Source organism: Pelophylax lessonae (assembly GCF_965119305.1).
Source record: "Pelophylax lessonae genome assembly, chromosome: 4".
NCBI lineage: Eukaryota > Metazoa > Chordata > Amphibia > Anura > Ranidae > Pelophylax > Pelophylax lessonae.
This window is the reverse complement of record NC_138771.1, coordinates 164,040,661-164,055,338: the sequence shown is the minus strand read 5'-3', so window position 1 is coordinate 164,055,338 and position 14,678 is coordinate 164,040,661. Positions and strand designations below refer to the sequence as shown.

The window sequence follows — 14,678 nt, the reverse complement described above, 5'->3', positions numbered from 1 at the left end:
GTGCTTTCTACTGTGATTGGCTGTGGCTTGAGCTGTAAGGACACTGATCAACGGATCTACATAGTAGATCCGTGTGATCAGTGTCTTTACACCGAGGAGAATGACAGGTGGCTTGTTTACACAAGCTGCCTGACATTCTCCCTCTCCCCCGCCAATCGCCGAGTGACCGGCGGACATCGGGTCCGCTGGTCACACGGGAGGGGGGGTCCGTGACCGCGCGGGAGCGCGCCTCCGCGGGCGCGCGCTCGCTCCCCAGACCCTCCCAGGCTAGTGACGTTAATTAACGTCACTCTGCCTGGCAGGGGCTGACCGCCGCAGTAAATCTACTTGCGGAGGTCGGCAAGCGGTTAAAGGAAGGCACAGTTTCAAATGTGTCCCTTGGACACCAAGAAAATCAAACCAGTCAATTCTGAAGGAAATCAACCCTGAATATTCACTGGAAGGACAGATCCTGAAGTTAAATACTTTGGCCAAATAAAGCAAAGAGAGGAGTTATTGGAAAAGACCCTGATGCTGGGAAACATGGAAGGGAAAAGGAGAAGAGGAGGACAGAAAACAAGATGGATAGATAGTATCATCGAAACGATAAACATGAAATTGAGCCCCCGTTCACATAGGGGCGACGCTACTCGGAGGTCGCGGTGCGAGCAGCGTGCCGCTACCTCGGAGCGGCTGCCACGGACTTCATAACATTGAAGTCTATGGCGGTCGCCTCCGGGTCGCCCCAAAGAAGCTCCGGGCCCTTTTTCTAGGTCGGAGCGACTTGTGTCGCTCCTATTAGAACGGGTCCGCAGCTTCCCTATGGGAGGCGACCTGCGGCGACCTGTGAGTCGCCCTAGTGTGAACCGGCACTAAAGTAGAAGTCCACCCTAACACTAAAATCCCTGCATCTACAGACATCAATTATCTAACACTAACCTATCTAACCCTGTAAAGAAGAAATCTGTATACCTTTTTTTAAACCGATCCCACGGTGAGCTGTCAGCTGAAGCTTCGCTGTGGAGGCGGGTGCAGAGGACACAGCTGACAACGGGAGCCCCATAGTAAGTCTATGGGTGATGTCACTTCCCATTAATTTCACAGCCATTGTCAGCTGCCGTTGTCCGCTGTGTCATCTGCAGAGCTTCCACCGCTGAAAACTGCATCAGGTTGGCGTCAAAAAAATGTATACTGATTTCTTCTTTCCAGGGATAGATAGGTTAGTGTTAGATCATAGATGTCTGTAGATGCAGGGATTTTAGTTTTAGGGTGGACCTACAATTTAAAGCGGAGTTCTGGCCATGAAAAAACATTTTCAATAAAAATACCTCAGGGCTAGCACATTCCACAATGGATAGCCTCTGCACTGTCCCGGGTCGCACTTACCTGCAAGAAGAAATAAATACTTACCTTTAAAATTTCTTCTCCAGCGTTGCCATCTTGGATGTGGGCAGCTGAAGCCAGCGCGATCCTCTTCTGCATCCTCTTCCGTGTCCTCTCCTCCCAGAATGCGCCTGCACCAGCCCCGTTCATCACTTCCGGTGCGGCGCCGCATTCCTCCACAGCTTCTGGGCATGCCCAGAAGCGGTTTAGCAGGGAATGCAGCGCCGCACCGGAAGTAACGAGTGGGGCAGGAGCATTGATTCCTGGGAGCGATGACGTTCAGCTCCCAGGAATCATTGCAAGCCAGGAAGTGACGGCGTGGGCCGCGGCCGGCGAGGGAGGAAGTGGAAGAAAGGGGAGTATATTTTTCAATAACAAGGTAAGTAAAAATAAAAATCGTAACTATCCATTTCCTTTTCAGGTGACGAAATGTCGATTTTGTGGCTGGAACTCCGCTTTAAACAAGCTCTGGGAGGCAGTGAAGGACAGAAAAGCCTGGCTTTAAACAACTGAACAACAACATTATCTCCCAATGTAAGTGATTGTAAGCTTGTATTGTATCCGTCACCTTCTAAGGGGATTTGATGATCCCAGATAATCACTGTCAGCCATGTTTGCACCAGTCAGGTTAGATGCTCAGGCTGCCATGGTAACCAATAAAAAGAGGTCTATTCTAGGTGCACAATGAGTACCAGGGAGAGATCTGATCAGCAGCATTCATCCTCCATGTTCTCACTCACAGCCTGTCCACCTTACCTCCATGCTGTCCTCCTGTTGCTCGCTCTCAGAGTCAGACTCCCTGGGGTCCCTCCAGTTGTCAGGGCTGGGACTCCCCCACCCGCCATCGCTCCTCTCCTCCAGGTCTCGGGCACTGGCAAAGGAGAATTCCTCCCGGAGCCCGGGGCTCAGGAGGGTCAAAGCCATGTCCAGAGCCGGACAACACACTCCTTTGTGCCGCGTTTCCTTCACTCAGCTGACGGGAGACAGATCGCAGATCCAGGAGCCGCCATGTTGTATACAACTCGGTAACTAGGCGACGCCGGGCGAGGTGACGAGCAATGCATGCTGGGAGGTGTAGTTTCGAGGAGAACACCTGCCTATGATTGTTTTCCTTCTATTAGGAAGCGCTTTTCTCAGGGGCAGGCGAATGTTGTCTTGGGGGTGGGGGAGGGGGTTTGTCCCTGAATGTCTTTTATTTATTTTTCTTTGGAAGTTGCATAGGGTAGAAGAAGTGGTGAATAATTCGGTTGTTGTTGAAGGTCCTGTCACTGCACCCACCCTGAGTGAGGAGGGGATGAAGGAAGGAACCAATTGTTTCCTATGTGTCCCATGCACATAGGGTTTTGACATAAAATTTTTATTTCGTTTTAACCACTTAAGCCCCTGGAAGATTTTACCCCCTTCCTGACCAGGGCCTATTTTGCAATTCGGCACTGCGTGACTTTAACGGACAATTGCGCGGTCGTGTGACGCTGTACCCAAATGAAATCGACGTCCTTTTTTTCCCACAAACAGAGCTTTCTTTTGGCGGTATTTGATCACCTGTGCGATTTTTTTGATCACGCGCTATAAACAAAAAAAGAGCGACAATTTTGCAAAAATAACAATATGTTTCACATTTTTTTATATGAAATTCCCCCAAAAAAATGTAAAAATCTAAAATTTTTAACATTTTAGGCCAATTTGTTTTATGCTACATATGTTTGGTAAAAAAAAAAATTGCAAAAAGCGTATTTTGATTGGTTTGCGCAAAAGTTATCGCGTTTACTAACTACAGGAAAGATTTTTGTCATTTTTGCTGGGTTTTTTTAACGAGTAATGGCGGCGATCTGCGTTTTTGTTTTTTTGCGGTACTGCGACATTGCGGCGGACAGATTGGACCCTTGACTGACATTTTTGACACTTTTGAGGGGACCAGTGACATTACTACAGTAATCAGTGCTATACATATGCACTGTTACTGTAAAAATGACATTGGGAGGGAAGGGGTTAACTTTATTGGAGAGGGAGGGGTTAAGTGTGTCCCTAGGGGCGTGTTTCTTACTGTGATTGGATGTGGCTTTGTGTGTAACAGCACAGATCAACGGTCCTACATAGCAGGACCGAGTGATCAGTGCTTTTACACAGGGGAGAGTGACAGGCGGCTTTGTTTACATTAGCCGCCTGCCTTTCTCCCTCTCCACCCGACGATCGCGAGTGACCGGCGGACATCGGGTCCGCCGGTCACACGCGCCGCCTTCTTTAGGTACGAGCGGGGGCGGGAGCGCGCCTCCGGCAGCGCGCGCTTGCCCCCTATTCCCTCCCAGGCTAGTGACGTACCGGTACGTCACTTTGCCTGGGAGGGAATGACCGCCGCCGTATATAGTCGGGCGGCGGTCGGCAAGTGGTTAATCATCTTCTCACTAAAATGCCCTTTTAGTTTTAGTCGTATTTTAGTCACCTGAATTGTTTTAGTTGACTAAAATGTACTGGAGACTAAAATTTTAGTCGACAAAAACAATTTAGGTGACTAAAATACGACTAAACCTAATGGGTTTATTTCATCTATTTATTTATTTCAGTACTTATATAGTGCTGTCAGTTTACACAGTGCTTTTTTTTAGTTAAAGCAGAGTTCCACCCAAAAGTGGAACTTCCGCTCTTTTGCTTCCTCCCCACCTCCGGTGCCACATTTGGCATCTTTCGAGGGGGGGGAGGGGGGAACGTGTTCTGTCCCTCGGAAGTTTGGCCCCCGCCTCCGAGCCAATAGGAATGCGCAGTGCGCTTCGCGCATGCACATTAGGGACCCGTCCATGAAGGCACAAGGCTTCACTGCCGGGTTCCCTTACCGGCAATGGCGGCAGCAGCACCCGACAGTCCATGGAAACATAGGCTGCAGTGCCGACATTGCTGGACTCCAGGACAGGTAAGTGCCCTAATATTAAAAGTCAGCAGCTACAGTATGTGTACAGTATGTGTAACTGCTGACTTTTAATTTTTGGAGGGGAAGGCGGAACTCCACTTTAAATTGTAATGCATAAATCCACTTATGTGGGGGGCAAAAAAATAGCAAATAAAGAAAAAATAATATAGCGTATACAATTGCGACACAAGTCACATTGTAATTTAATGTTATTAAAAATGACATTTGCTTTTCAATCTTCAGCCGCTGTAATTTTCTGCAAATGTAATATGGCTACCTGGAGCTGTTCTGTACACAGAATGTATACTGACCACACCCCAGAAACATCATTTCCTGCTTGTGTGATTGGCTCACTGATTTTCCCAGAAGTCTGCCCAAGATACAAGTCACATTTTAGGCATCCCCTGCAACAACAATGTCATTTTTAGTGAGATAATCCCAGTAGGAACAGCTAAAGGGATGCAGGCCCAGCAGAGTTTCTCATTAGTGCTCTGCAGATGCACAGCTGATTGATAATTATGAAACCACTCCCTATGTTACTATGTGTTTTTGCACGTGCAAAAGCAAGATATATGGGGGTACCATTAAATATTAATGGCATAGCTGCACATCTGCAAAAAAACTGCATGTTTTTGTGTGTTGCAGAAAAGTGTGCATCTTTGCATGCAGTCCTGCAACACACACTTCAGAAACTAGCCTAAGGGCTCTTTCACACAGGTGGACTGTTCAGATCCGCCTGTCCGTTTTTTGCATCCCTATGGGGCATCGGATGTCAGCGGAGACATGTCTGCTGACATCTGATCCGATCCGTCAAATATCAACGGATGGAAACCCTATTTTCCATCCGTCCAGCGGATCGGATTGGATGGGATCGGATGAGAATGGGCCGACGGTCCGTTCCCATCCGATTTCCCCCATAGAGATGCATGGGGACCTGACAGCTGTGTCTCCGCACACAGCGCAGAGACACAGCTGTCATCCTCCTGCTCAGCGGGGGATCGGCAAATCGATCCCCCGCTGAGAAAAAACGGACTCCGTCCGACATACGGAGTTTGTGAAAGGGGCCTAAGGGGGTCGCTCTGACTTTTACTGCATCCTTAGATCAGATAGTCTAGATTGGGCCCTGGGGCATTCCAGTGATCCTCAGAGCTCAGGTGGATGTAGTACTTCGAACTGATCAAACACCATGGCAGACACCATGTAGGCTCATACAAATTTAACTAAATCAAGTGGCATTTTGACAGTAGAGTGAGGACTGGCCAGAGAGCGATTATGTTGACATAGTTGACTAGCTAGAACATGTTTTGCAATACATGCAAAACAAGAATCCCTGTTTTTATGTAAAGTTTGAGCACAGACATATGTTCATTTTTCGTTTTTTGGAGGAGTGCACAAGTGCATTTATTTCCAAGTGCTATTAATATTATTATTATTGTTTTTTGACATAATGCAATATAACAGCTAAAGGGTTAAGGTTTTTTACTCTAATGCACTGCATGCAACCCCTTATACTTGCCTGAGCCCCATCTGGATCTAGCAATATGTATGGGATCAGCGGCTTTCTAGGGCCTCTCCTCATTGGCCCCCACTGCTGTCAATCCAGCCAGTGAATGATTGGTGAGGGCTGGGCTGAGCCACACTGTGTATGAATGGACAATGTTTATTCATGGGAGCAAGCCTGCTCGAGTGACTCCATAGCAAGAGGCAGAGTACTACTCTGGGGAAGTGATCAGAATTTTATTACACATTACGATTGCTTGTAACAGCGAATTTCACTGCTATAAGCAATATTTTTCTTTAAATAAATTGATTTATTCAGTTTTTTTTTTATTATTAGCTTTAATTGGACAGAACTAATCACATGGTACAGAAGGGTTGTGATTGGCCCTGTCTGTACCATGTGATTACAGCTAGCAACACAATTGTACACAATGGATGGCATGAAAGGAAGCCATCCATTGTTTTAAATTGTCATGTGATCTGCTGTGATAGATCACAGCGATCACGTGGCATTGGCAGCAAACTGGTGCACTAATCAGTCATTGGCTGTGACAGATTGTGCCACAGTGCAGCCCCATCTGGGAGGACATCATATGACGTACACCTGGATTAACAAAAGGCCTGCCTGGCCATCATTTTTCTATAGGCTGGGCAGGAACTGGTTAAGCTCCCTAAAACTGAATAGTTTTTTCCTATACTAGAATCACCATTGAGGTATTTGTATATCACTATCATATGTCCTCTCAAGCGTCTCTTCTCCAGGGATAATGTTTATAGTTGTTCCTCGTACTGAGGTCCTCCAGTTTAAGGGCTCTTTCACACGGGCGTTCCTTTTTTTTTTGCCCGATCAGGTCCTTTTTTTTTTTTTTTTTTTTGTAACGGACACGGATGACACTTGTGTCATCCGGTCCGTATGTCCGTTTTTCATCCCATCCGTTTGCGGATGAAAAACTGACATAATGCATGTCTATGTAAATACGGATGTCTGCGGATGACACCACTGACATCCGTTTTTGCTTCAGTTCCGTTTTTTGAAAGGAAGAAAAAATAGGGTTCTCCTCCGTTCAAAAAAACTGAACTGAACTGAACTGACAAAAAACGGATGTCAGAGGATGATCATCTGATGACATCCGTATTTACATAGAGATACATTATGTCCGTTTTTCATCCGCAAACGGATGGGATGAAAAACGGACATACGGAACGCCCATGTGAAAGAGCCCAAAGGGTTCCTATTTTACTCCCCTTAATCTAACTGTATTGATTGGTGGTTATATGTTATGTCCTCACTGTCTACTGTCCATCGGAGTGTTATAGATAAGAAAGGGAAGAATAGTGCTTCTAACAGGTTATATGAAGTATAAATATGCTGTAATAGGCGTTTATAGGCACATGTAGAGAAGAGAAAAAGACTGGTCAGTCATTATGGGTATTAAGTTAGTGAGGGAATGAAGAGTAAAGGTCCGTACACACGTACCGATCGTCGGCCGAAAATCTTCGGCCGACGACCGATCTGCCGATTGTAGGCTTGTTAGTATGCTGCTTCCGACAGCCGACAGCGCACTTTCGGCCAAAAAGAATCTGTCTTGCAAGCATGAAAATTTTTGTATGCCGACACCAGAGCGGCCGATTGTTCACCAGTCAGTACAGAATTCGGCCGACAGACAGCAGATTTGCAAGACTGGGCATGCTCAGAAAAGAAAAAACACAGGGAAAGTTAACCATTACATGACATCACTTCTGCAGTCGGCTGTAGTCGGCGGACAAAATTCTTGTGCAGTCTTTTGCACTTTTCAACAGACACCGACAGCCCTGGACAAAAGACGGCCGATCGTTTGGCCGACGATCGGTACGTGTGTACGGGGCATAAGAGAGTGCTAGAAAATGTATGCACCAAAAGTGCGGTTCTGCCTATCCTGAGCCCCTAGATAAATGGAACAGGGATCTACAATGGGTATCTGGGTTACCAAGTCCACAGGTACTAAAAGGCCATACACACTATATAAGATTTTCTGAAGACTTTTTTTCCTTCAGATTTACCTTTTCTATGTAGTGCAAGGGCCTGCCAGATTGCATACAAATTGAGTGTTTAGGTTTGACCTCATATTATATGGTTTTGGTAAATCTAAAGGAAAAAGTCTTCAGAAAATCTTATAGTGTGTATGGCCCATAAGAATCATGCAGAATAAACAGCTAGAGGAACAGTTATCTATTTGAGCAGGACGGATCAAGGGTGACAGACAAATTAACCCTAGACATAAAGGGAAATTTTGATGTTAAAGGAGTTGTAAAGTCAGAAGGTTTTTTTTATTTTAATGCATAGAAAGCCTTTTGTGTATAGCAGCTCCCCCTCAGCCCCCCTAATGCTTACCTGAGCCCCCTCTGGATCCAGCGATGTCCACGACTGTCTCAGCTGTCTGGGACTCCCCTCCTCATTGGCTAAGACACAGAAGTGGCGGAATTGGCTCCCGCTGCTGTCAATCAAAGTCAGTTAGCCAATGGGGGGAGAGAGGGGGTGGGCCTAAACACAGCTCCGTGTCTCAATGGATACACAGAGCTGTGATTTGGCTCGGGTGCCCCCATAGCAAGCTGCTTGCTGTGGGGTCACTCAGAGGGAGGGGCCAGAAGAAGGGGACCCGAAGAGGGACCTGAGAAGAGAAAGATCCAGGCTGCTCTGTGCAAAAGCAACTGCATAGAGGAGGTAAGTATAATGTTATTTTAATTGAAAATAAAAAAACAAGACTTTACAATCACTTTAAATTATGGGATGAAATTAGAGTCAGGCATTACAACTAGTAAATTCTAAAACATGAGAAAAAGCCAAAATAGAGAAATGAGAGTCAAACTGTATAGGCATAACATATTTTTTGGCCCTGGCCCAAACAAAATACATTACATTTGGTTAGAGAGGGTAGATGGGATGAGCATTATGGCTTCCCATTTAATCCTAGAAACTGGAGTAAGCGAAGTATGTAAATAGTGCAGGGGATATCCGAGAACAAAAAAAGGAAAAGCAGAATTTAGGGGAAAAGTAACTTAAAGCGGAGTTCCACCCAAAAGTGGAACTTCCGCTTTAGGTAGTTCTAACCCCCCGACATGCCACATTTGGCATGTCATTTTTTTTTGGGGGGGGAGCGGGTACCTAGTTTTGAGATGTACCTGCTCCCACTTCCGCTCGGAGCACCACGGCGCCCTGAGCGGAAGTTCTCCTCTCCCCCTCCCTCCCTGCAATCCTCTGGGACATGTCAGAGGTCCCAGAAGATTGCCGGCCAATCAGGACGCGTAGCGCAACTCGCGCATGCGCAGTGCGTACCTGGCTGTGAATCTGCAAACTGTCACAGCCAGGTGCCCACACCAGCGATGCCGGCGCCGCAGAGCAGAGAGGGAGAAGAGCGAGGCTTCGGGCGGCTGCATCGCTGGACCGTTGGACAGGTGAGTGTGTTTAGGCTGGAACTCCGCTTTAAGCAGGGACAATTTGAAGAGAGTTAAAAGAATGAAAGTAAACGATATGCATGTGTTGTGTAAAATTAGGGAAAATGTAAGTGATTTTTGTGAGATAATTGTGTATGTGTGTGAATGGTTATGCTGGGTCTCTTAGTTCTACATCTTTTGTGTGTCCTGTTTACTCTATGTATTTGTTCTCCCCTCACTTTTCTCTTTCTGATGAAATAATGTGCTGGGATGAGACAAACAGTGCATTTAAAAAAAAAAAGAGAAGCGTCCTCCTTTAAGAAAATATGTCTGTGTAATTGAAATGAAGGGTGTTATATTATGATTATCACTCGAGTATTCATTTCTGATATGATATGTTAATTTTATTAATGATATGGATATATTTTAATTGGTTTAGACAACCTTTTGGTTGTAAATGAAATACAAGTAATTGGGAACATTTGTTATATGGGGTTACTTTTGATTAAAGTGGAGTTCCAGTCATTTTTGTGTTTATAAAAGTCAGCAGCTACAAAAACTGTAGCTGCTGACTTTTAATAAACACACGCTCACCTGTCCCACAATCCAGCGGTGTACTCACCCCAGCCGTTTTCACCCAGTGTCCTCCTTCGGCGGCACCAGCATCTTTACTATGGCCACCCGACTGTGACAGCTTTTGGCTTCACAGCCGGGTGCCCACCGTGCGCACTGTGACCGGTCCCGAAGTCTTCCAGGGCCTGTCACTTGTCCCAGAAGACATTCGGGAGGGAGGGGGGAAAGAGAACTTCTGATCACCTAAGGTGACCGGTGCGGAAGTGAGAGCAGGTACCTGTCAAAATCGGGTACCCGTTCCCTCCCCCTCCTCCCCAAAAGCTCAGTTTCACAAACAGGAGTTTGGGGGGGGGGGCCCTAAATGGAACTCCCACTTTTGGGTGGAACTCTGCTTTAAAAAGAGGTTATTAATTATAATACAGCTGCCATACTACTTAACAAAGCCAAGATGGATGGGATACCTTTCCTACGAAAATTTAATCTAAAGGTCTGATAATAACTGAATGTGCGGTCCATGATATGAGAGTAATAAATACAAATTAAATTATAACAGACCCATCACGCCAAGTCCACACACCCTGTTAGGATAGATGCCATTTGCAGTCAAGCTGTTTTTGACCCGGCTGATGATATTTCTGTTCTTTCATTTGCAGATTGTTGGTACTTTTTGTTTATTTATTTTTATTTTTGAAATCCAAAGCAGAGTGTGTGGTTTGTGAAGTGATGTGTCCCTTTATCTGCAGTGGTAAGCTCAAGAAACATTGGATTTACAGACATCTCTGCATGACCGCACGGTATAGTTATAATATATTCTGTTATGACATCAGGAAAATAATGTAAGATGGAAACTAAGAACTTGTATTATCTTGCTAAAACTAACAGTGCAAGCAAAGAGAAATTATAATATTGCCAGGAAAAGGTTGTCTTTTTAAAACATTAAACTGGAGTTCTTACACAAAGAGCATGATACGAAAAAAACAAGCCATTGATATATATTTCATGCAAGCTGGACCCAGTATTGAAGGGTTCACCCAGCTATATCCGATCAGTAGCTGTATGCAAGGTGCTACTAGATAAAGTTACACATTATTTTGGTCAATTATTAACCTTTTAATTGTCCCACATTTCTGCTCAGCAAATATTGCAAATAGCCAAACTAAATATTTGTCTAATGAAAGGTTCACAAAAAATGGATTTTTGTAAAATCTTACCGTAAAATCCTTTTCTCTTAAGCTCATTGACAGACGTAGTCCTCCTTGATTAATATCAACTCGGGTTATACTGCCCTCTACAGGAGTAGGACTAGACAGGAAAGAAAACGTTCTGGCCACACCCTAGGGGCAGTCCCAGAGGGTATATCCTCTCACTTCCTGCTACAGCAAATCAGTTATGTCACAAAGCAGTGTTTAGAGAATTTAACCCAACCCAACTCAAAAACAGAGGGGCGGGTACTACGTCTGTCAATGAGCTTAAGAGAAAAGGATTTTACGGTAAGATTTTACAAAAATCCATTTTTCTCTGTCGCTCATTGACAGACGTAGTCCTCCTTGATTAATATCAACTCGGGACTTCCCAAAGCAGTGCCACAAATGAGGGGTGGGAAAATGGAAATCAAAATCCAATCTAGAAGGCCCAACTGGTGCCAACTAGAAGTTTAAAAGGCTCATCAATCAAAAGATGAGACTCAACAGAAATTCCAACGGAAAAAAACCCTCGAGGTAGACCACCGGTCTCCTGAAATTGCGGTCTGCAAAACCTTGCGGCCAAATGAGGCATCCACCGATGCAATCACATCAACTTTATAAAATTTTGTAAAGGTATGCACCGACTACCAGGTAGCCGCCTTGCACACCTGGACCACTGACGCCTGATGGCGGTAGGCCCAGGAAGTACTGAGCGCTCGAGTGGAGTGTGCCTTAACAGGGAACGGAGGATTCCGACCCTTAATAGAATAAGCCTGTACCACCGTCTGTCTAATCCATCTGGAGATAGTCGCGGCAGATGCAGGCAACCCCTTTCTGGGGCCATCCGTGATCACAAAAAGTGAATCCGTTTTACGGAACGATTCCGTAGTCTTCAGGTATACCCTGATTGCCCGCACCACATCCAAGGAATGCAACGCACATTCCCGAGGATGACTGGGCTTAGGACACAAGGAAGGTAGCACAATATCTTCATTCAGATGAAAGTCTGAAAACCACCTTAGGAAAAAAAGATGACTTCGGATGAAGAACTACCTTATCCCTATGAATCCCCAGATATGGGGAATGACACAATAATGCAGCCAGTTCTGACACCCTGCGTGCAGAAGTGATAGCCACCAAGAAGGCCACCTTCTGGGATAATGTAAGCAAGGGAATCTCCCTGATATTTTCAAAGGGAGGTTTCTGAAGAACCGACAACACCAAATTAAGATCCCAGGGTGGTAAGGGCGCGCGCACTGGCGAAGCCTCCTGGATGAAATTCCGCACCAAGGAATGAGTAGCCAGAGGCTTCTGGAAGAAGATTGCTAATGCTGAAACCTGACCCTTGATAGTGCTTAAGGATAGTTTCTGCTCAACCCCCTTTTGCAGAAAAAACCAAGATTCGGGTCACCGAATAGGTACGTGGGGGAAAACTCCTACGATTCACACCACGCAATATCAGCCTTCCATGTGCGATAATAGACTTTGCTGGAAGTCGCTTTTCTTGCTTTAATTAGAGTAGGAATAACTGAAGCTGACAATTCCTTCTCCTTCAGTACCTGGGTCTCAATGGCCAGGCCGTTAAAGCCAGCGACTGTAAAGCACGATGGAAGATCGGTCCTTGAGACCGCAGATCCTCCCTGAGAAGAAGTCTCCAAGGAGCGTCCGTGACTAGTCTTGCCCAAGTCGGCGTACCCGGCTTGACGAGGCTAGCCCGGAATTACCGGGATAACTGGAGTTCCCTCCACCTCTATCCTGCGGAGAAATCTCAGCAGTAACTTGAGAAGGGGGAAGACATACAGTAGCTGATACTTCCCCCTACGGGGCACTCAGCGCGTCTGCTGCGTCCGCTAGAGGATCGCGGGTGCGAGCCCTGTTGAGCCAACCTGCCAACAGATCCATCTCCGGGGTGCCCCAATGAAGGGACAGCTGGTGAAATACCTCTGGATGAAGAGACTATTCCTCTTGATCCAGAATCTGACGGCTGAAATAATCTGCCTGTCCACCCCAGTGATAATTATCGCGGAGAGAACTGGAACAACTGTTCCCCCAATAGGAATGTTGGCAACTTCTATGGCCGCCAGGGCACTCTTGGTGCCCCTTGGTGATCGACATAAGTCATGACCGAAGGCATAGTTTGATTGGATCCGAACCGGGCTGCCCTGGAGCTGCTCGGTCCAGTAAATCAGACAAAGTCTGATCGCTCTCAGTTCCAACACATTTATCGGTAACCTGGAATTTATCAGAAGAAATGACTTCCCCTGGCTGAGCATCGGAGACCGAAGCCACCAGACCAGAGCCTCCCTGGTCCGCTCGCTCAATCGGATCCGATTGTCCAGGGAATCGGAATTCCGATTCCATTTCCATATGAGAAGAATCTCCTCTTTGGAGAATTCGGGTATGAGACTGGGCAAACGGTACTGCCTCTAAAGAGGCGACCATCAATCCCAGCCAGTTGACGGACAGCAACATCCGAATCATTGACTGAATCTTCTGGAGTTTCTCCGCATGGAGAAACACTCTTGCCAAGGATGTATCCAAAATTAGGCCCAGATAGTTTAGTCTCCTGGTGGGAACCAGGGATGATCTTTGGGAAAAGCAACGAAAACGCTGATGTCCTGCAAAGATGGTGATATGAAGATAGGCATCCTAAATGTCTATGGACGCCAGGAAATCCCCCTGATGCAGGGAGGCCACCACTGTATGGATGGACTCCATCTCTTCCAAGACCAGAATTGGACGCACCTAGCCCTTTTTCCTGGGCATTGTGAACAGGTTCGACTAGAACTCCTCCAAGGAATGGGAACTACCACTGCTTGTTGCATCAAGCTGTCCCCCGCAAAGCTTTTTAAGCGACCCGGGGATGTCGAATATTGGAAGGGAAGAATCGCACCGGTGGAAGTGATCGAAACTCGATCTTGTATCCCGACCATATGACCTTGCGAACCCCTTTATCCGGGATTCTGGAAAGCCCTGGATCCGGAAACCGGTGAAGACGTCCCCCCACCCTAGAGATGGGTGGGGCCCATTCTGTCAATCCAACGGGATAACAGTGGCTTTATTTAGTCTGGAAATCGGTGAGTCCACTATTGGTGGTACCGTCCATCTTTGTAATGAGGGATTCCTCAAAATGATAGCGTCTAGCAATGCGTTTGGAAATAGCAGGGGCTCGTTTACGGACGACCCCATTTGAGCAAGGGAAACCCTTCATCATTTTGGTAGGCTTGCTAGTACCAAAAAAGGAATATGAGTCTCCGCTACCTCTGCCGGTGTAACCTCAAGATTTAAGGTTTCCCGGACAGACACAACTAGTGCTTCCACCAACGCTTCTTGTGCTATGGCGGAGGCAGAAGCGTCCTCCTCACTGTCTGAGGAGACCGTACCTGAGACAACAACCCCAGAAAAGGGGCTGCAATGACCAGCTCAGAATCCGTATCTGAGGTATCAGATGACATAGGGGTAGGCGGGGGTCGCTCTTCTTGACCCCCGTCCCTGACAGGCTACCTCCACCCGGGATACCAAAGACTCCAAACTGCTGATAATGCATCATCACAAATGGGGTACTGGAGGGTCCTGCGGCCACCCCGAGGGGATCAGGTGGGGATACATGTGTGGCAGGGTTCATGTAACAAGACACTTGCCAGCAAACACAAAAAAATTAATTGCAAGAAAAAAACTTTTTTTTTTTTAACTTAGTCACCCAGCGCAATAGCGCCCCTCAGTCTACCTGCTTGGACCCCTCAGAA

The 14,678-nt window shown here is 46.5% G+C and overlaps 1 protein-coding gene across 1 annotated transcript in view; it reads right to left on the bottom strand.

The window, feature by feature from the left end:
• The window catches only part of LRGUK (leucine rich repeats and guanylate kinase domain containing), a 171,933-nt gene extending 169,550 nt beyond the window's left edge, over nucleotides 1-2,383 (bottom strand). The window contains exon 1 of the mRNA XM_082254330.1: nucleotides 2,119-2,383. Within this exon, the coding sequence (XP_082110456.1) occupies nucleotides 2,119-2,286 (168 nt within the window). The 5' untranslated portion in view covers nucleotides 2,287-2,383. The remainder of the gene's footprint in view (nucleotides 1-2,118) is intronic.
• Nucleotides 2,384-14,678: the final 12,295 nt, after the last annotated feature.